General features: G+C 41.2%; 1 protein-coding gene across 9 annotated transcripts in view; it reads left to right on the plus strand.

The window, feature by feature from the left end:
• sh3gl3a (SH3-domain GRB2-like 3a) overlaps positions 1-21,425 on the plus strand; it is a 143,292-nt gene that overhangs the window by 101,785 nt on the left and 20,082 nt on the right. For 5 of the 9 annotated variants that reach the window (XR_011889073.1, XM_072278321.1, XM_072278323.1 and 2 more), the window contains exons 2-3: positions 10,845-10,913; positions 19,462-19,534. Coding sequence is in view for 7 of the 9 variants with exons in the window: in XM_072278321.1 (XP_072134422.1) it covers positions 10,845-10,913; positions 19,462-19,534 (142 nt within the window). In the remaining 2 variants the exon portion in view is untranslated. Of the gene's footprint in view, positions 1-2,086; positions 2,102-10,637; positions 10,660-10,844; positions 10,914-18,409; positions 18,627-19,461; positions 19,535-21,425 lie in introns of those variants that run through there. The other 4 variants (XM_072278327.1, XM_072278325.1, XM_072278324.1 and 1 more) reach the window with 4 other exon arrangements.

The following is a 21,425-nucleotide window of genomic DNA, read 5'->3' on the forward strand; positions in this document are numbered from 1 at the left end:
TAAAGTGAGGAACACAGAAGCTGCTAGAAAATGGAAATAAAAGAGAATTCTAAGATACTTAGCAGATCAGATAACAGCTACAAAGAGGGAAAAGCTATTTAAGGTGGAAGGTCTTACATTAAACTGGCTGATTACAACACAGATGGATGACTGGTTGTCTGAGATGGCCAGATTCAATATTGAATCCCAAGGGCTGTAAAGTGCTCAAGTGAAAGACAGTGCTGTTCTGAGGGCTTGCATTGGGCTTCGTTGGTTTAGGAAACTGAAGTATATCAGAGCGAGAGTGGGATAGAGTTAAATGGACAGGCAACTCGGAACCACTCTTTGTCACTGAACAATGATCTACAACTGGATCAACCCACTCTGACCGCTTTGTTCAAAATTCCCTATCCTTCTCTCAGTGTATACAGTAAAACTCTGATTACCTGACGATTCTGAAATCTCACTGGTTCAGAATCTGGCACACTGGGGCCCCAGTTTCCATCTCTTTTGAAACTCAACTGGTTCTAATTCCTATGCCCCTTGATAATTGTCAGTTTCAATGGAAAATTCATTATCCTGTTGTGTAACATCTTCCAAAAAGATTGAATTAGAAGATTATTGAATGCTAATGTTTGCACAACATCTAATAGTCCAGAAAATCTGCTGATGCAGCACCACCAAAGTCCCAAGTGTGGAGAAATTTCCTGAACATTGTTCTATTCAAATCAGTTGTTGATTCAGTTTATTGGCACTAAAAGTAACTGTGTTACACAGACAAACTTAGTGTCCACCTTACCACAGATATAATCCTTGTTCTTGCCGTTCTTCCATAATGCAACATTAAGTCAGTCGTTTTCTCACTTCTCCAGTAAAGTCATTGATCTTAAACATTAGCTCTGTTTTTAATCCCCACAGATCCTGCCTTGTCTATTGAGTTTCCCTCCAGTGTCTTCTGGCTTTATTTCAGATTTTCAATATCTGAACAATACAGTTTGAGATTAGTGATACGATCATTTCCTTTCAGGTATAATATAGCACATTACATATAAATTCATTTTTTACTCTGATATTTTTGACTCATTTAAGTGTTTATAATCAGATTTTACCTCTTATCATGTATTCTCCTATAATCTTTGTCAGTGACTCATAAAGAGGAATTCATTTTTGCTGCATTTGACTTCAAACACCAAATGTGTCAAAATCGAAGTTAAACATAATACGGCCTAATGCAAACATTGCACGAATTCAGTTTTGGTCATTTTGTGGTGGTATTCAAAGAATTTGGCTTCTGTAGATCTATTCCCAAGATGGTTTCATTGGTCTTAGTCCAGGAACCTCATTGCCAGTCTAATGTTGCATTTCCCCATGGTACTGATTTTTGTTTGGAGTTTAAAAGGAAAAAATATTTATTTATTTATTTTTGGTGTGTGCATCTGCGTGTGCGTGCGTGCACATCTGTGCATGTGTGTCGAGTTGCGATCTTGACACTCAACCCGACACGGATGGAAAACGTACTTGGGAGCGGACCCAACTGGTTTCGAACCTGGGAACCTCCGCTCCCAGGTCCGGCACCAATGTCATTGCGCCACCAACCGGCCTAAAAAATATATTTAAACCCCAGTGGTATTCTGCCTTTACCCATAAACTTATGGAAGATTCCTAGCAGCTGCTATTTCCGCCACAGATTGCTTTGTATGAAAATATCTGATGAAGCAGTTGGAGATGTTTGGGCTAGGACACGGCCCCAAGGAAGTCCTGAAGGAATATCCTAGGATTGGTATGATTGATCACATCTTGAGATGTATTTTGGCTGTTTATATTCATATTTCCTTTACAGGAGATCCTGTCCCAACTCTTCCATCCTCCACTTAGTTCATTGTAATCTTTTCCCTTGCATCCCCTCCAATTGAGCCCCCTCCATTTTCTCCTCTCTTCAAACCCCCTCCATTTCCCCCTCCCTCCTCCCCACCAAGATTTTCCTATCACCAAACAACAGCAGGGCTAAGTTGTGGTAGTTCATTGACAACATATCTCTAGTTGTGAGAAGAAACCACAATATCCAGTGGAAGGATGTGCTGTCACGGAGCAAGCGTACAGACAAAGGAGCCACTTTGACAAAGTAAGCCACTCAGCCTCTCAGCCTGCCTTGCCATCCAATATGATCATAGCTGACCTGCCCAAGGCCCCATTTCCTGTTTTGTGCTAACTTTCCACTGCACTCAAATTCCTGACCTTTCAAAGATTATTCTACTTCCCCCTTGAACACCGCAACACTGACTGGCAACTCCTGCAACGCCGCCAAACTGCATCAGTCTCCGCGTTTCTCTCGGCTCATCAGCTGCGTGAAGAAGGGGGGCCTGCTGCATGGGCAACAGTTTGCTCTCCGTAACGTAGTGCTGTGACTTGAGTACCACGTAGACAGCTATTGCAGAATATTATTGTCGATTCCGACCCACAGAGAGCCTCAATAACGATAGTTTCCTATTTCAGAATTCCAACCCATTTGCAATAAGATCGTCACTTATTCACTTGACTGTGAAATACTGCATTTTGTGCACAAGAAGACATAGATTCATTTGAACTTTGTTCATCAGCAATTTTTCTACATTTAGTTAATAGTCTGCCATCAGATTCCTCTTACTGGATTACCAGACCTCCCGTCTTACAATATTAAACTCAATGTGACAACTTTTCACCCATTCACTCTATATAGCTGTATCCTGTGCAGTTCAAATATCCTCATGGATGTCCCTATATTTTTTTGTGTGTCATCTACAGACTTTTCTAGGTCATTAATATAAATTTTAAATAACTAGAGGCCAAAATTGACGCTTGGGATATGCTACTAGTTACATTATTTCAGCCCGAAAATGACCTGTTTATTCTGATGTTCTCACTAACTACTCTTCCAATTCATGCTAACAAGTCTACCCAATGCTACAAGCTCTTCTCTGTTACACCGGCCTTTTTTCTGACACCCTGTCAAATACCCTCTGAAAATCCAAATACACCACATCTACAGCATCCTTCAATGACACTGCTTGTTACAGCCATGAAAATATCTTAACAAATTTGTCAGTCTAGATGCACCTTTCATACAAGCATCTTGACTTGATTATTTAAGCTTTACCAAATGACAAGCTAACTCACTGATCATAGACTCCAGTGTCTTGCCAATAGTATATGTGCAGATGGAATACAGTGTAAGGAAGTTTATAGTCATACACTTTGGTAGAAGGAATAAAATATTTCTAATTGGGTGCGAATTCAGGAATCAGAGGTGCAAAGGAATTTGGGAGTCCTCATGCAGGATTCCTTACAGGTTAACCTGCACGTTGAGTCAGTAGTAAGGAATGCAAGTTCAATGTTAGTGTTGATTTCGAGTGGACTAGGATACAAAAGCAAGGATGTAAGGCTTTCATAAGGCACTGGTCAGATCACGCTTAGTAGACATTGAGAGGATGTTTTCTATAGTTGGATATCTTGGAACCAAAGGGCATAGCCTCAAAATACAAGGATGTATCTTTAGAACAGAGCTGAGGAGGAATCTCTTTAGCCAGAGGGTGCTGAACCTGTAGAATTCTTTGCTGCAGACAGCTGTGGAGGCCAAGTCATTTGGTATATTTAAGGCGGTGGTTGATATGGTCTTGCTAACTGGGAGCATCAAAGTTTACAGGGAGAAGGGAGGAGAATGGCCTCTTGAGAGGGATAGCAAATCAGCCATGATGGAATGGTGGAACAGACTGAATGGGCTGAACAGCGTAATTAGAGTCATAGAAAAGTACAGCACAGAAACAGGCCTGTTGTCCATGCCAAACTAATTAAACTGCCTTGCCCCATCCACCTGCACCCCGACGATAACCATCCATATCCATAACTCGAGTCTTCCAGTCCCAACAACATCCTTGCAAATTTTCTCTGTACTCTTTCAACCTTGTTTACGTCCTTCCTGTAGGTAGGTGACCAAAACTGCACACAATACTCTAAATTAGGCCTAACAGCTTTTCCAACTTCAACATAACATCCCATCTCCTGTACTCAATACACTGATTTATGAAGGCCAATGTGCCAAAAGCTTTCATTACAATCCCATCTACCTATGCTGCCACTTTCAATGAATTATGGATCTGTATTCATTACTGCATTCCTCAGTGCCCTACTGTTCATTGTGGAAGACCTACACTGGCTGGCCCTGCTAAAGTGCAACAGGTCACACTTGTCTGTATTAAATTCCATCTGCCATTTTTCCTGCTGGTCAGATCCTGCTGCAAGCCCTGATAGTCTTCCTTGCTTTCCAGTACCCCCCAATTTGTCAGATGCAAATTTACTGATCCAGTTAACCCCACCATTATCATCCAGGTCATTGATATAGATGACAAACAACAATGGACCCAGCACTGATCCCTGCAGCACTCCACTAGCCACAGGCCTCCAGACAGGGAGGCAACCATTTACTACTGCTGTCTGGCTTATCCCACAAGGCCAATGTCTGGTCCAATTTACTACCTCATCTTATATGCCAAGTGATTAAACCTTCCTGACCAACCTCCCATGCAGGACCTTGCCAAAGTCCATGTAGACATGATCCACTGCTTTGTCTTCATCAACTTTCCTGGTAACTTCTTCAAAACTCTGTAAGATTGATTAGACACACCTATTACACACAAAACCATGCTGACTATCCCTAATCAATCACTCATATATCTTAGAATACCTTCCAATAACTTTCCCTGATATCAGGCTCACAGCCTATAATTTCCTGGTTTATTTTTAGAGCCTATCTTAAGTAGCGAACCAACATTAGCTATCTTCCATTCCTCTGATATGTCACCTGTCACTAAGGATGAAGAAAACATCAAACACCCAATGTGCAAAAAAAAAGAACAAATCACACAAATGGCAAAAATATCAAACCACAGAGTCATTGAAATAGTACAGTTCAGCTCAGTTCAGTTCAGTTCAGTTCAATTTTGCTCTGTATCATTTGTTGACTGCAGGCCATGGAACCAGTCTATCCCAACCAAAAGCACATAAAATGGCATTAAAAATAAAAGGAGTAACCAGATAACATGAACTTCAGAGTCCAGTCCACAAACTACGTTGACTAAACCTTGCCCAAGACCCAAAACACCAGCATTATCCTCCAGCAGTATCGAGCAAGAGAGAGAGAGAGAGAGAGACCAGGCAAACACAGGCACCTTTCTCCGGGAGCAGAGGAGGACTGATCAAAGACAGGCGCCTTCCTCTGGCGGAAGTGAATGAGAGCGAGAGAGGGACTGGTCAAGCGCAGGTAGACAGTGCTGAACACCTGCTGTCCTTCCACTCTCATCGTCATTGATTTCAATCTTGCTCAACACTTTAATCGGTGAGAAGTGGAGTCAGTCGTGGGCTAACGATTTGTCTCCAGGCTTCTTAGCCTCCAGACCCTACATTCCACTTGAGACCTCAGCGAACTCCCTCAGAGACAGCAAGGCGCCGGATCGCTAAATCGGCATGAAAACACACCATCGAAATGAAAATCATATGTTCCACTCGCACATAACAGCTTAGTACCAGAATCATATTTGAAAGAAGTAAAAGAAGTAATTTCGTGAACTATCTGAAGGACATTATCTTTGGTCGTGTTGTTTGCTGGCACTATCTTCAGTCCACTAATCACTCTCCTAATTTCTTTCTTCGGTGTTCTCTTGCCTTTGTTATACTCCATAAGTACCTCATTTGATCCTGCCTGCCTAGACTTGCTATGCACCTCCTTTTTTTCCCTAACCAGAGTCTCTTGAAGACCAAGGTTTACCTTTTCTTCCAACAGGCACATACAAGCTTTTGAAGGTCTCCAACTTACCAAGTACACCTTTGCTGGAAAACAGCCTGTCACAATCCTCGCTTGCCATATCCTTTCTGATACAGTACCATCAAAATTGGCCTTTCTCCAATTTAGAATCTAAAGCCAAGGACTAGACCTATCCTTTTCCATATTTACTTTGGAACTAACGGCATTATGATTCCTAGATGCAAAGTGTCACCTGCCTGTCGCATTCCCTAATAACAGCTCAGGTGTCGGACACTTTCTCTACTCCTGCCTTATGTCAAGATAACAGACCAGTTCTTTACCTGCTTCCTTCCCCCTTGCACAACAGAATCATATTTGCAGTTTTCCAGTCTGTTGGCACCTTCCCGTAACTAGGTGGATTGTGAAAACCTTTGTCCAATGGTCCTCTGGCCCTGCAACCACTTCCAGGGTGCAGACCATTGGGACCTGCCTTTGTCCCGTTCATTTTTGCAGTACGATGCCCATTATGGTTGCTATAGATTCTTTCATATTGTTGTAAGCCTGCCCATTAGGTTCCTCCATCATGAAGACTGATGATGAATCAACTTATCTGTCATTTCCTCCTGAGTTCATGTAACCAGCAGCAGAGGTCGGGATTGAACCCAGGTTACTTGAGCAGTGAGACCTAATGTGCCGTGATCCACTGCTTATATTAGGCATTCCATGTAGTTCCAAGCGGTTGACAACTATGTGCATTAGTAGCAAGGTTCACATTGGCCAATATATTGATAAGAGTGTGAACGCATAGAATGCTAATGTTTGCCAAACGTATGCAGGGTAGATAGATCGTAATGTTAATCATGACGCAGGACTGATTTCATTGCAGCACCGTTGCATTGTTTCCCTCTTCAGCTAACATTTTCTCTTAATCTTGCGTAGCTGAACATGTGTTCAGCAGCTGTAAGGACTCCTTCCAGTCCAATTCAAAGGAATCATCGAATATTTGAAGTTGGTCAAGATTGATTTCAGTGAACTTTTCCAGTGCTTCCAGAAGTGTTCCCTGCTGCCTGGTGTCGGCAGGGATTGGATTGCCAGGTGCTGAGCGACTTGGTCCTGACCTAAAGCACAACCACTTGCCCCTCAATGTGGGTATGTTTGTAAGGATTCCCCTGGGATTACAGCATGTGTTGGAGAATGTTCAGAGGGCACACAGAATAACAAACCACTGGCAAAGGGATAATTTCTTGGCATAAACCGTTTTCACTTGGTGTGTTTGAGAAGCAAATGTCCTTTCTGGCTCTCAGTGAGGGATATGTGAACATGAATGAGATTGAACAATAGAGTAATACAACAGGGAACAGGTCCTTCAACACAACCAATATGCAATCACTAATCCTCCAATAATTTCATTTATGGTTCTCCTCACATTCTCTTTAATTCCCCTCAGCTTCCACCACTACACACAGAGTACATCTTATAACAGCCGATAATTCTATAAACCCGCACAGCTTCAGGATGCGGAGGGAAAACAGAAGAAATAGACACAATAGGTTCTACATATCAACACACACAAACTAGTGGAGGAACTTAGCAGGTTAGGCAGCATCTGTGGGTGAATAAACAGTCAATATTTTGGGCTGAGACCCTTCGTCAGTCCTGAAGAAGGACATTTTCTCCCACGTTTTGGATTTCCAGCATCTGCAGGCTTTCTCACGTTTATGAGTTGCTATGAATGCTAGAAACCTTGTGCAACACACACACAACACGCTAAAGGAACTCTGCAGTTCAGAAAACGTCTATGCCAGGCAGCAGGTAGGGATGCAAATAGTCAATGAAGGGTCTCAGCCCGAAACATTGATTACGTATTCTCCTCCATAGATGCTGCCTGGCTTGTTGAGTTCCTCCAGCATTTTGTGAGTTTTGTACCTAGATGAAAACCAGGTGGTCACAGGGAGAGCAGGCAAACTTTACAAAAGGTCAAGATTAAACACAGGCCTCTAGAGCAGTAGACAGAGGCTGCGCCACTGTCCTGTCCTAATATGCCAGATTATAGTCTGAAGAATATAATTCAGTAATAAGTATAAACTTTTTAGATAAAGTGGAGAAAACTCAATTCTTTGCTGAAGCACAAATTCTGCTTTTCTCTTTGCACCACACACAAAATGCTGGAGGAACTCAGCTGGCCAGTCAGCATCTATGGAAAAGAGTACAGTCAACATTTGGGGCCGAAACCCTTCGGCAGGACTGGCCTGCTGAGTTCTTCCAGCATTTTGTGTGTGTTGATTGGATTTCCAGCATCTGTGGATTTTCTCTGGTTTCTGGTTTGCTCTTTGCTCTTTTTGAGCGAACAGACAAGTTCCTCAGTGCTAAATGCCTCTTGACAAAAAATTTTCATTTTGGTTCCAATGAGTTCAATTTGTATGTAATGTACCATATCATTATGGTGTCTGGACTGAGAAGTGGATTCTTAATATAGAATAGTAAACAATCAGTGGGTTGAGCAACATCAGCCAGGGGAAAGGAGTTGTCAATGCTTTGGGTAGAAACCCAATGTCAGGACTGCATCGTGATTCAGGATTTTTACCTGAATTGTGAACAATGACTTCCCCACCCCTACTCCAACAGATGCTGCTCGACCTGCTGCGTTTCTCCAACAGATCGTTTGTTGCTCCAGACTACAGCATCTGTGTTTCTTATGTCTCAGTTTAATACAGTCTTGATTAAACTGCACGGAGGTATAGCAGAGCTAGTGTATGTTATAAACTATAATTAAAGGGTTATAGTGGAATTGGAGAAGATGCAATGAAGATTTAGAAGAACAATATCAGAATATCTATCAGAGCTGACGGTCCAAATTGAGTTGCTTTATTCTATAAAAGTAATGACAAGTGTTTGTCCTGGTAAAGTTTGTAAGTCAGGGACAGTAAGTATATCACAAATAAAACCATTTCGGGATATGGTGTAAAGTGTGGTGGAATATAGAACTGGTAATGAATAGTGAATAGATTACACGGAGAATAAGGAGTCTGATGTGAGGACGCCTGTGAAGAACATCAATACCTGCATAGGCAGGTTCAGCAGAGTAGCTACTGTGACTCGTATGTGCAACAAGTCTTTAACAAATTTGTCACGCACATTTTTCCAAGAGAAATATTGGCTTGAGGTTTGAGGTCAAGCTATCAAAAGATAAATTCAGTAATTCCTTTCCCTGCAGGGAGCCTCACTGATTGGGAGCAAGGGTTAACCTAAGTGTGCGTTATTACATTTCTTTCAAAGGAGGCTCATCATTGAGACCATATGGTGTGAATTTACTTTCTCTACACAGGGAGAGAAAATAATGTGAATTGCCCCACCTTAATTCCTGCAGTTCGCAGATCGAAACGATCACCGCTGTATAGCTGATCACCTTTGAGAAAATGAATGTTTTGTAGAACAAAGCAAGTGCCAAAATATACTTGTTTCAAATTAGATGAAAGTTTTCTTTAATCTACTAAAGAGCAAGTTTAGGCCTGATTAAACTCTGCAGTTGACATAATGAGATCCTGTATTGTGGATCCAGCCAGGCCAGTGTTGTGTACAGATTGGTCACTGAGAATGCAGAATGGAGAGGATATTGTAGAAGTACAAAGGACAGTGAGGAAACTGATGTGGGGGAAAGACTGCATACACCAATCACTTTTGCATGAAGAGCAACAAAACTGTAATAGTAAGGAGAAAGGGTCAGACAGTACTTGGGAGGGGGCTGTATGAATAGTAAATGCGCACCGGACACAGGTTGCGCAATTTGGATTAATCGGTGGCTGTGATGATGCAGGAAGGAAGTAGACCATTAGAGAAATTCATCTTTAATGGAAGCATGGATTTGAGTTTTGTCACGATATGGAATAAGACAAGGTGCAGGTGGTTGATGCACTGGAAACACAAGAATGCAGACTTGGCAATTGATTGATTGCCATGTAGGAATGTCGGCTCAGGAGGGAAGGAAGTGTTGAGGTTGCCAATCATTTGTCAAAGCATGACAGGCGCTTAGCTAGGCTGAAGCCAGAGAATGTTGGTGGGAACGGAAAAGGAAAGTTTTGTTCTTCCATGCTGTAGTTTGAACTGAATGCAATGCAAGTCCAAACCTGGTTCGATGTTGGCAAGCAGGTTAATGCGCAGCAGCTTTGCAAGATGATTATAATGGTGACGTGTGTGGAAAGGCTGAGTTTGTGTAGTGTTAACCAGTATAGTAAGCAGTTGTGCAAGATATACTGGAAATGCAGTAGCTCTGTGTAACTTTGCAATTGTATGCACTTGAGGTCTTGGCTGGTATTGGAGACTTGGTCCTTTTTAAGACAAGGTTGGACAGATTTTTGCATAGTAGGGGAATGAAAGGTTATGGGCAAAAGGCAGGTAGGTGGAGATGAGTCCATGGCCAGATTAGCCATAATCTTATTGAATGGCGGAGCAGGCTCGACGGGCCAGGTGGCCTTAGGTCTCTAGTTCCTATTTCTTATGTGGTTATGTTGCATCCCTACCTGTTGTTTACCATGCATGTCTGCTTTGTGTTACCATGAGAGTGGTATTCATCCTTTCCATTGTAACTCCTCTCACACTGAACTCCTGTCATCATACAGGTATAAGGTTGTTCAGCACATTGGCGCCACCTCATCCAATTTTACACGTTCTCTATTTCATTTATAGCGACACGCACCAAGAATAGTAATCAAAGTTGGTTAAGTTTTTATCCTTTCATTGCCCTCATCTGCAGTCCATTTTAGTGGTGCACACTTTTCCTTATGGTTCTCAACTTCCCTACTTCCTATTCAGAGCAGTGCCTCCACCCAAGTTCTCCGAATGGACAGCTCTCCTACAGTCATGATAAATGCAATGTGATGTTACAGGAGTGACAAAGGTTACATCAACCGGTAATATCTCCATTCCTCTTATTTCAGTGGATTTCCCTACTATATCCATGTCTACTTGCAGAGTCTTGCCTTGTATTTGGAGCAGTTTTTATTTTAATTAAATGTATTGCATTTAAGCATTTCAATATATTTGCCTGTGTGTAAAGCTATCTTCCTGACATTGTTGTTCACATTTTGTTTTACAGTTTGTTAGTGAGAAAATGGGCGGAGCTGAGGGGACAAAGCTAGACGATGACTTTGTGGAGATGGAACGGGTAAGTGAATATACTGCTATGTAAGAATTATGGCTCATAGTTCATTAAAAACAATAAGGGCGGCGACTGAACTTGGCACGTCCTGTGTACTTTAGGTATTATATCTGAGAGAAAACGTTTCCAATCCCTTAATTAGTTTTGAAATTATGTTAATTATCAGCATAGTAAAGAGTGATGGACACTTTCTGGTGGTCGATGATAATAAAGGGGTGAGTGAACGTCGACTCAGAACATGAGAGGCCGGCGTCGGGCATTTTCATGCTTTACAAGGCGCAGATTGGAAGTCTGTGTGGGACGCCACTCCTCGCACAGACATTAGAGCAATATGTGGTTAAGTACCTTGCTCAAGGACACAAACACGCTGCCACAGCTGAGGCTCGAACTCGCGACTTTCAGATAATTAGACAAATGCCTTAACCACTTGGCCACGTGCCCAACACATGATAATAAAAATGAAGTTTATTATCATCACAGGTAGCTTTTCTATAAACTACTGATATAAATGTCTTTTTAAACACAATTCCATGCTACCTGGCAACAAACTGTGATGCAGCAGGGAATTGAATCGTAACTTGTAAGAAGGGAATCATAACAAATTATGAGTCATGATTTGAATTTGGGACTAAGACAAAAAACAGAAATTGTCTAAAGGGCTATTTCTATATTGACATTGCATTATTCTCTTCAGTAAACAGATTAATCTAAGTACCACAGGGAAGTTAGAGCTCTGACTCATTCCAAAACATGGGGTGCCACCTACTGTCTAATTCATAAATCAGTATGAGTGATTTTTCTTATTTTGAAAAATTATTTTATTTTTGCATTTCTTTAAATGAAATTCTTTATTTTCAATTTATGCACTGAAAGTAGAAGATAATCATTGTTAAGAATGCCTATTCCCAAATTCTGTACTGGAGTTTTACTGCACAGAAATAACAGGCACCACCTTGCATTTTTATAGTGCCTTTAATTAAGTATAATACCCAAAGCACTTTGCTAGAAGGCTTGAGCAAAATTTGCTGTTGAGCCACATAGGTGATTCAATAGGTTTTAGAAGTTTCCTTTAAAGGGGATAGTGAGGTAGAGAGCATTGGGAGTGGGAGAAGCAAAATTCCAGATTCTCGGAATGCTGGAAGTATGACTTTGAGTGGTGGAGCATTTTAAAATGATAAAACTACAGAGGCCAGAGTTGAAGGGGTGTGGGTTGCCCCAAGTTTTCTGTGTGATGTGAGGAGATATTCAAGTGCAGTCCAGATTGACGGACTGTGCTTCTTGCTTCCTCCTACACATGGCCCAAAGCATGTTCAGTTGTTTACAGCAGTGAGTCAGATTTAGTTTGGGATATCGGTGTCTGACACCAGCTACTTATCTCAATGCAATCTTAGTCACTTAACTGGGTTTTTTTAAGGTTTTAAAAAAGTGCTCACTATATAGTACCTGTCTGAGTACATTTTGTTTGGTATATAGTTGTATTGTTCATTGTTTAATGGAATGATTTAAGAATCGTGTGAATATATAATGTCAATAAATGGAGTATTGTTCGTATGTAATTTTTTAAAAAAGTAATTTACTGAAATAGGCAGCTATGGAATCTAATTCAGGGTTTCTGCAGGTAGACAATTGGGCAAATCAAACTGGCAAGGGTAGACTTGAAGACAAAGGCGCAGTGCATTTGGGATAGTTTCTCTGTGACCCAGCGAGGAAGCAGCCTATTTTAGATTGGGTAGTGTTTAATAAGATTAATGAACAATATCATAGTAAGGGATCCTGTAGGAAAGAGTGATTGCTATTCGCATGGTAGAATTTCAAATTCATTGCAAAGCTCAGAAATTTGAATCAGAGAGGTAAGTTTCTGACCGTTTTGGCTAATATAATGGTATAAAGACAGATCTGGATCAAAAATAGATCAAAAGGTAAAAAGGTACTTAACAGTGTTTAAGGAAAATCTAAGCAAAAGTATATTCAAGTTAGAAAGAAAAGCTCTCTATGAAGGCTAACTGAACAAATTAGGCACATACATTGGTGAAGAATCTGATAGGCCAAAGGAAACTTTTAGGAATTTGCAGCAGATGATTAGCACAGAGAAAAACAGCCCTTCAAGCCACCGAGTCCATACCAACCATCAATTACCTGTTTGCACTGGTCCTATTTTCTATTCCCCCACATTCTCATTAATTCTCCCCAGAATCTACCACTCAGCCACACACTAGGGGCAGTTCACGGTGGCTAATTACCTTACTTGGACCAAAACCACTGGACCCAGAGGAAACTCAGGCAATTACAGGGAAAGCAAGAAAAGTCTGCCTTCTGAGGCATTCGGAGATCAGCGTCAAACATGAGTCACTAGCTCTGTGAGACCACCTACTTACAGTCGATAATAGTGATTTAAATTAAGGAACAGAGTATTAGAACCAAACTTGATTGTACAAAGGGAGGTGGATTGGGAAGTTGAGGGGGCACAAAGACTCTGCAAAGAGCTATTTAAAAAGCTTATAAGGTATAAAGTAATGGTGGGGGGGTGGATCTCCATTTTTATACATATATACATACATATATACATACACACACACACACACACACACACACACACACACACACACACACACACACACACACACACACACACACACGTAAGTAGGCAAGCTAATAACTTGTGCACTTCAGAGTATTAGAGTAGGATAGTTTTGATACAACTTTACAGAATGCTAATGAGGCTACACATGGAGTACTAAGTTTACTCTTTGATCTCCACACTTACAGAAGGATATACTGGTACTGTAAGGTGGAGCTGAGATGGGTCACTAAGTTGATTCTTGGGATGAAGCATGTTAAATCTGGCAAGTGGTTGAGCAGGTTGAGAAAATGATCAGTGGATCTTAAAATGAGAGGTGACCTTAATGAAACCTATAATACTCTGAGGGGCACTGATGGAGGTATTCCCCCTGTTGGGGTTATGTACAAGCAGAAGACGTAGCTTGTAAATGAGGAATCACTGATTTAAGGTGGAAATGAAGAGGAATTTCTTCTGTCAGAGGGTCATGAATATTTGGAATTCTCTCCCAGTGGGACATTGTTGGCTATATCCAGGATGGAAATTGACAGATGATGAGGGAGTCAGGGCTATACAGAGGGAGTGAAAAGTGGTCAATTTTGGATTCATCATCATCTTATCGAGTGGCGGAGTAAGTTCAAGCCACTGGTCGGCCTATTCCTGCTATTTCTTATGTTCTCATTTTAGAGACTTCATCAGAGAAAACCCAGTTGTATTTGCTATTATAAGTTGTGTGTGGATTTCTTATTTTGGGCTGGCTTACTTTATTGACAATCATACTATATTTCTTTTGAGACCCTGAATTTTCCAGAAATATTTCTCAGTATGAATATGGGTCATATATGGAATAAATTATCAAAAGATAGTTCTCCAAGCTCTGTTCATCTTAAGTGATCTATGCAGCCTAGAAAATTAGGGCATTCTTCTGCAATTATAGAATTTGAATAAAGCCCAGATGGTACTTTAATACAGTAAAACTCTGATGATCTGTCACTCTCGGGACTTGGTGCTGGATTGGCAGATTTTCTGCACTATTGAATGTTACTCCAATTAATATCTTAACCTAGTTCTGATTCACTTTTTATTTTAGAAGTTTTAATAAACTTTTCAGTGAACCAGGTGAGTTTAAAGAGCACAGGAAATAGAACCTGGTGAGTTTAAAAGGGACATGGGAAGCTGGTCTAAATGAGTTTAATAAAGCACAGGAAACAGTGCTCCAAGTGAGTTTAAAAGAAGAGTGGAAATGGGTTCCCGTGGAGTTTAAAAAGAACAGGGAAACCAGAGTCCTGGCTAGTTCAAAAGGAGCACTGCTAAAAGGCCACTGTGAGTGAGATGGGGTCACTGGAAACGGAGTGTCACAGAAGACTGTACAGAGCATTCTAACTGGTTATATCACTGTCTGGTATGGATGGGCCAATGCACAGGATGGGAAAAAGAAACTACAGAGGGTTGTAAGCTTGGCCAGCACCATCCTGGGCACTAGCTTCCCCAGTATCAACAACGTCTTCAAGGGGCAATGTCCCAAATAGGCAGCATCTATGATCAAACACCGCCATCAGCTAGGACATGTCGTCTTCTCGTTACTAAAATCTGGAAGGAAGTACATGAAGGAGCCTGATGACTCAAATTTAATGTTTTTCCCCACCGCTGTCATATTTCTGAATGGTCCACGAACCAACCTCACAAATTTTGCTGCTCTTGCACTACTTATTTGTGTATCTGTATACATAGGTACTGTCTGTCTGAGTCTGAGGCCTCTGTCGGTCAGGGTTACATATTGCGTCCTAGCTGTGTAGATACGTAACCCTGGGCAGTAGGAGATTGACAGCAAGCTGTTGCCCATATAGCAACCTCCCGTCCTCCAAGCATCTGATGAACCAAAGGAACAGCTGAGACCGATACAGTTTGGTGGCAGCAGCATCATAGGAGTTGCCTGTCAGCATTAAACTCCATGCAGGACTCCAGCCTCCGGATTTTTCCCTCAGGGTTTACTCCCGAAGCCTTCCCCATAAGTGGGTATAACCACAAGGCAGCGGAGGTTTGAGATCAGCATTTTCCTTCTCGTAGATGAGCTGCCAACCACGGCTGACAAGCCCCATCTGCCCGAAGCGACTGGTTTTAAGGTTCCAGTAACCTGCCTTTGCCCCTTTTCCTGTCAGTAGAAACGGCTCCACCAGGCTCAGTAGCTAAACCACACATGAAGGCCAGGAGCGGGACTTGGTTTTCAGAGGCTATTTGAGAGCATTTAATAGATAGTAGGAGCTTGTCCTCATTACCACCCCCGGCTATAAATAACTTTAAGGAACCATAGATATTCTATATGTATGTGCATGTATGTATGAATGTATATATACTATGCAAAAGGTTTTATGCACTTTGCTTTATAAAAGCTGTGTGTGTGTGTGTGTGTGTGTGTGTGTGTGTGTGTGTGTGTGTGTGTGTGTGCGCGCACGCGCGCATGTGTGTTTTCAGCATTTTAAGCAAGATTAGTGTATTATTTGTACAGTTTTGGTGTGGAAAAAAAGGAAAAAAGCACCATGCAAAAGTTTGGGCACCCCAAGAGATTTGAGCTCTCAGATAACTTTTACCAAGGTCTCAGGCCTTAATTAGCTTGTTAGGGCTATGGCTTGTTCACAGTCATCGTTAGGAAAGGCCAGGTGATGCAAATTTCAAAGCTTTATAAATACCCTGACTCCTCAAACCTTGTCCCAACAATCAGCAGCCATGGGCTCCTCTAAGCAGCTGCCTAGCACGCTGAAAATTAAAATAAATGATGCCCACAAAGCAGGAGAAGGCTACAAGAAGATAGCAAAGCGTTTTCAGGTAGCCATTTCCTCAGTTTGTAATGTAATTAAGAAATGGCAGTTAACAGGAACGGTGGAGGTCAAGTTGAGGTCTGGAAGACCAAGAAAACTTTCCGAGAGAACTGCTCATAGGATTGGTAGAAAGGCAAATCAGAACCCCTGTTTGACTGCAAAAGACCTTCAGGAAGATTTAGCAGACTCTGGAGTGGTGGTGCACTGTTCTACTGTGCAGCGACACCTGCACAAATATGACCTTCATGGAAGAGTCATCAGAAGAAAACCTTTCCTGCATCCTCACCGCAAAATTCAGCGTTAGAAGTTTGCAAAGGAACAACTAAACAAGCCTGATGCATTTTGGAAATAAGTCCTGTGGACTGATGAAGTTAAAATAGAACTTTTTGGCCGCAATGAGCAAAGGTATGTTTGGAGAAAAGAGGGTGCAGAATTTCATGAAAAGAACCCCTCTCTAACTGCTAAGCACGGGGGTGGATCGATCATGCTTTGGGCTTGTGTTGTAGCCAGTGGCACGGGAAACATTTCACTAGTAGAGGGAAGAATGAATTCAATTAAATAACAGCAAATTCTGGAAGCAAACATCACACCGTCTGTAAAAAAGCTGAAGGTGAAAAGGGGATGGCTTCTACAACAGGATAATGATCCTAAACAAATCCACAATGGACTACCTCAAGAGGCACAAGCTGAAGGTTTTGCCATGGCCCTCACAGTCCCCTGACCTAAACATCATCGAGAATCTGTGGATAGACCTCAAAAGAGCAGTGCATGCAAGATGGCCCAAGAATCTCACAGAACTAGAAGCCTTTTGCAAGGAAGAATGGGCGAAAATCCCCCAAACAAGAATTGAAAGACTCTTAGCTGGCTACAGAAAGCATTTACAAGCTGTGATACTTGCCAAAGGGGGTGTTACTGAATACTGACCATGCAGGGTGCCCAAACTTTTGCTTTGGGCCCTTTTCCTTTTTTGTTATTTTGAAACTGTAAAAGATGGAAATAAAAAAGTAAACTTGCTTAAAATATTAAAGAAATGTGTCATCTTTAACTTTATTCTTTTTGGAAATCAGGTCATCTTTTACTCGCTTAGCTATTCACAGTAACAAATTTTGATCAGGGGTGCCCAAACTTTTGCATACCACTGTATATATGTGTATTTTTATTTATATATAGTTCAGAGCATGCGCTGAGATGAAAGAATGATCTAGAAAGCATGGCTGTAAGAAACGTGGTTACTGTTTGCTGTTGTAAGTAAAAGTTCTAGTTTTTGTTCTTCCAAAAATATATGTATATACTATAGTGTGTGCATATATATATCTATTTTGTGTGTGTGTGTGTGTATGTGTGTGTATGTAAGTAAATACATGTGCCCTACTTATTTGGGACAACTCTTAAACTGTAAAAGCTGATTGAGTAAATAGCCTGGATTTCCTTCGTTTATCTGAGACACTGTGCCACTTAATTGGGACAGGAGGCTGTTGCTAAATAGTTTGTAACTAGCATCAGTTACATGCATCAGACACTACACCATGCTGAGAATGGGCACTTTTAAAATACCATCAGTTGTATGGGCTTGTGTACAAAATGCAGAGATTTTTCTCACTGGAAGTTGGCAAGAAAACAGCAGTAAGGCTATTCAGGACTGCTTTGCTCACTGTGGTTTCAAACATTCAGGCTTGGAGATGTGAGAAATGGCCAGACGTGAAAATGAAATGACTTCACTACTTCAACATTTTAGGGACTACGAAGAATTTGAAGTTGTCAATAACCATCTTGAATGCTACAATGAAAATGAAGATTTGGAGGATGCAATCGTCAGAAGCATTGTATGAACGCAGTCCATTATCTATACTAGATGTCTGCTCTAATTTTGTTCTTTTACAGTCAAGCTATAGAACACGGCAGCTTGTTGTTTGTCTGCCATATCCAACGATGACGGTGAAATCTGTGTGGAAGAGTTCTTTAAAGTGGAAAAGCCGTTGCACTGGAATAGTTTCACTCTCTCAACCTCAGAAGTTTAGGTCCAGTGGTACGAGTAGTCGTCACAAACTGGGGTTGTCCTTGGTTGGAGTAGATAACCATAACAACTTCTGTGCCTTATCATGCCCATCACTCGCCACAGAGTGTTGCAGATCATCTTCTCGGCCATTGGATCTCGCTGTTTATCTCATCCATGCAGTCTGCTGGAGCTGACTTTACATGCTAGCAACAACGTCTCCCTATTTCACCAGCTGCCATCACTTGGCTTAGCCCGCCAATCAATGTGGTGTACCGAGGTGTGCCCACTGTCGCATACAAACAGCTGCTTGGAGCCACAGGTGAGAGTTGAGTGTCGGGTAGGGACCAAAGGTGAGTAAGCTGCCTAGAATGGTCACCCCATATACAGCAGCGTACATTGGATGAATTTCTCCATTGATAACTATTAGGTACTACTACACAGTTTTATAGTACTGTAGTAACATTGGTAGTGTTCTAATTGGTTCTGCATTTCATTTAAATACATAATTTGTTACTGAGTAAAACAGTAGTTTTCTTTTATATACCTCTTAACCTGTATCCACGAAACCAGCTAATTGGGGGCAGCCACTTAACTGGGCCAAAGTGTACTGGTCCCGACATGTCCCAATTAACTGGAATCCACTGTGTGTGTGTGTGTGTGTGTGTGTGTACTTATGTATTGCACTGTACTGCTGCCATAAAACAACAAATTTCACAACATATGTCAGTAATAATAAAACTGATCCTGAGCCCTGCTGAGTTTAAAGCAAGAATGAGAAACTGCACTCGGTCAGCCAGATGATAAGCCATCAGGATTGCCAAGCTATTGGAGAGCAGTTTTGTAATAACTAAAGCTTTCACTTACAGAGCTCCAATAACCTTATAAAAACATTCGTAGGAGCTTCGTAGGAGCATCATCAAAATTGACCTCCAGTCACAGAATGGTATTAGGGGACATCCACGTGCTGGATTAAAAGATGCACATTTTAAGAAGAAAGCAGTGAAGAAGCGGATACTTTGATAATAACTTCTAGAACTTAAGCTCATATCGGGAAGGTGATAGAGTGTTTAAAGTTCAGGCTTGCATAAGATTAGCTATAACTTTACGCTCTTGGCTGAAGGAGATTACAGTGACCGGGAGAAGCAGTGGCATATTGCTTATTCTATTTTTACCTTTTTTTTAAAGAAAATAGAAGCTACAAGTAAAGCTGTGGCGGAAGTTTTGTCTAAAACAACTGAGTACCTGCAGCCAAATCCAGGTATGAATTAGTGTTCTAAATGACATTTTACTCTGATCTCTTGCTTATTTGCTTTACAATGAGGCTAGGGCTTTTGCTAATGCAGGGAGAAGAGTCACATTGAACAGGAAAGATGTGAGTGAAAACCTTCAGTGGGTGAGCAGAATAGTGCCAAACACCATTTATTGCACAAGAGAGTGAGAACCTTGTCCATTTTAGTAAAGGACAAGTGCTTAACAAAAGGGGTCAGGATTCTAGATATGCACATAGAAAAGTACAGAACTGAAACAGGCCTTTATGACCATGCTAACTGCAATGCTTCTCTATTCTAATCCAATTTGCCTGTATTAGGCCTGTAATATTCCACAACTTTCCTATTCAAGTATCTGTCCAAATGGCCTGTTAAATATTGTAATCTGCCTCTGGCAGCTAATTCCAAATATTTATCATCCTCTGTGAGTGGGGGAAAAAGACTTGCCTCTCTAAACTCCTTTAAATTTTAAATAAGATCATGCATTTCACACAGAAATTGAGCTATATGGAAGCTACAAAATCCTGGTGCAGTTTTGCAATGACTTTGAAGCAGGATGAAATTTTATATCAAAGAAGCATAACTATAGTGAAGGTCTGTGTAATGTTGGAAGCATTTGTTAGAGATGCAATATGCCATGGTAGTTGACTTGCTGAGAGAATGACTGCCTTTCAGTGAAGGAATCTTAAAGCAAGCATTTTCTTATGATCTTAGACTGTTGAAAGTAACTTAAAGGGACTAACATATGAGGAGTGTTTGTCGGCTCTGGGACTGTATTCATTAGAGTATAGAAGAATGAGAGGGGATCTTACAGAAACATTTCGAATGTTGAAAGGGTTGGACAGAGTAGATGTGGAAAGGCTGTTTCCCCTGGTGGGTGAGTCCAGGACAAGAGGCCACTGTCTTAGAATTAGAGGGTACCCATTTAAAACAGAGATGAGGAGAAATTTTTTTAGCCAGAGGATTAGATTATTATATTAGATTATGAGGACACTCAGTTCGTTTATTGTCATTTAGAAATGCATGCATTAAGAAATGATACAATGTTCCTCCAGAGTGATATCACAAAAAAACAGGACAAACCAAAGACTAACACTGACAAGACCTCATAATTATAACATATAGTTACAGCAGTGCAAAGCAATACCATAACTTTATAAAGAGCGGACCATGAGAATGGTAAAATAAAAAGGTCTCAAAGTTCCAATCGACTCCCGATAGTCCCCGATAGCGGGCGGCAGAAGGGAGAAACTCTCTGTGCCATAAACCTCCAGCTACCAACATCGAGCGTGGATTTATGGAATTCGTTGCCACATACAGCTGTGGAGGCCCGATCATTGAGGGTATTTAAGGAGGAGATTGATAGGTATCAAATTAGTCAAGGTATCAAGGGATATGGGGAAAAAGCTGGAAATTGGAACTAGATGAGAGAATAGTTCAGCTCATGGTGGAGTTGTGGAGCAGACTCGATGGGCAGAATGGTCTACTTCTCCTTTGTTTTGTGATCTTGTGAAAGAAAATGGTTCTTTGAACAATTGTTGGCAGTGGGTTTATATTTGTCAAATCAATTGAAGAATTTAATGGAGGTGGAGGAGAGAAACACATCAGTGCTAAAGAAACTAACATGGAATTGAGGTTAAAATGACAGAGCCAAAACTATTTGCTTCCATGTCCTGGGCAGTTTATTTCTGATTAAATAAGCTATTTCTAATCTTTGGCAAATATCCCTCTCTGATGTTAATAAGAACAAGAACCCCAGCTAGTTTTAATTCTTCTCATTTGAGGAACCCTTGGCCCATATTCAGCACTGTCCATGATAATGCCTCAGGATTGAGATCTTGTATATCTCAGATCATGAACAACAGCCAACATCGTCTTGCA

Source organism: Mobula birostris, chromosome 14 (assembly GCF_030028105.1).
Source record: "Mobula birostris isolate sMobBir1 chromosome 14, sMobBir1.hap1, whole genome shotgun sequence".
NCBI classification, from domain to species: domain Eukaryota; kingdom Metazoa; phylum Chordata; class Chondrichthyes; order Myliobatiformes; family Myliobatidae; genus Mobula; species Mobula birostris.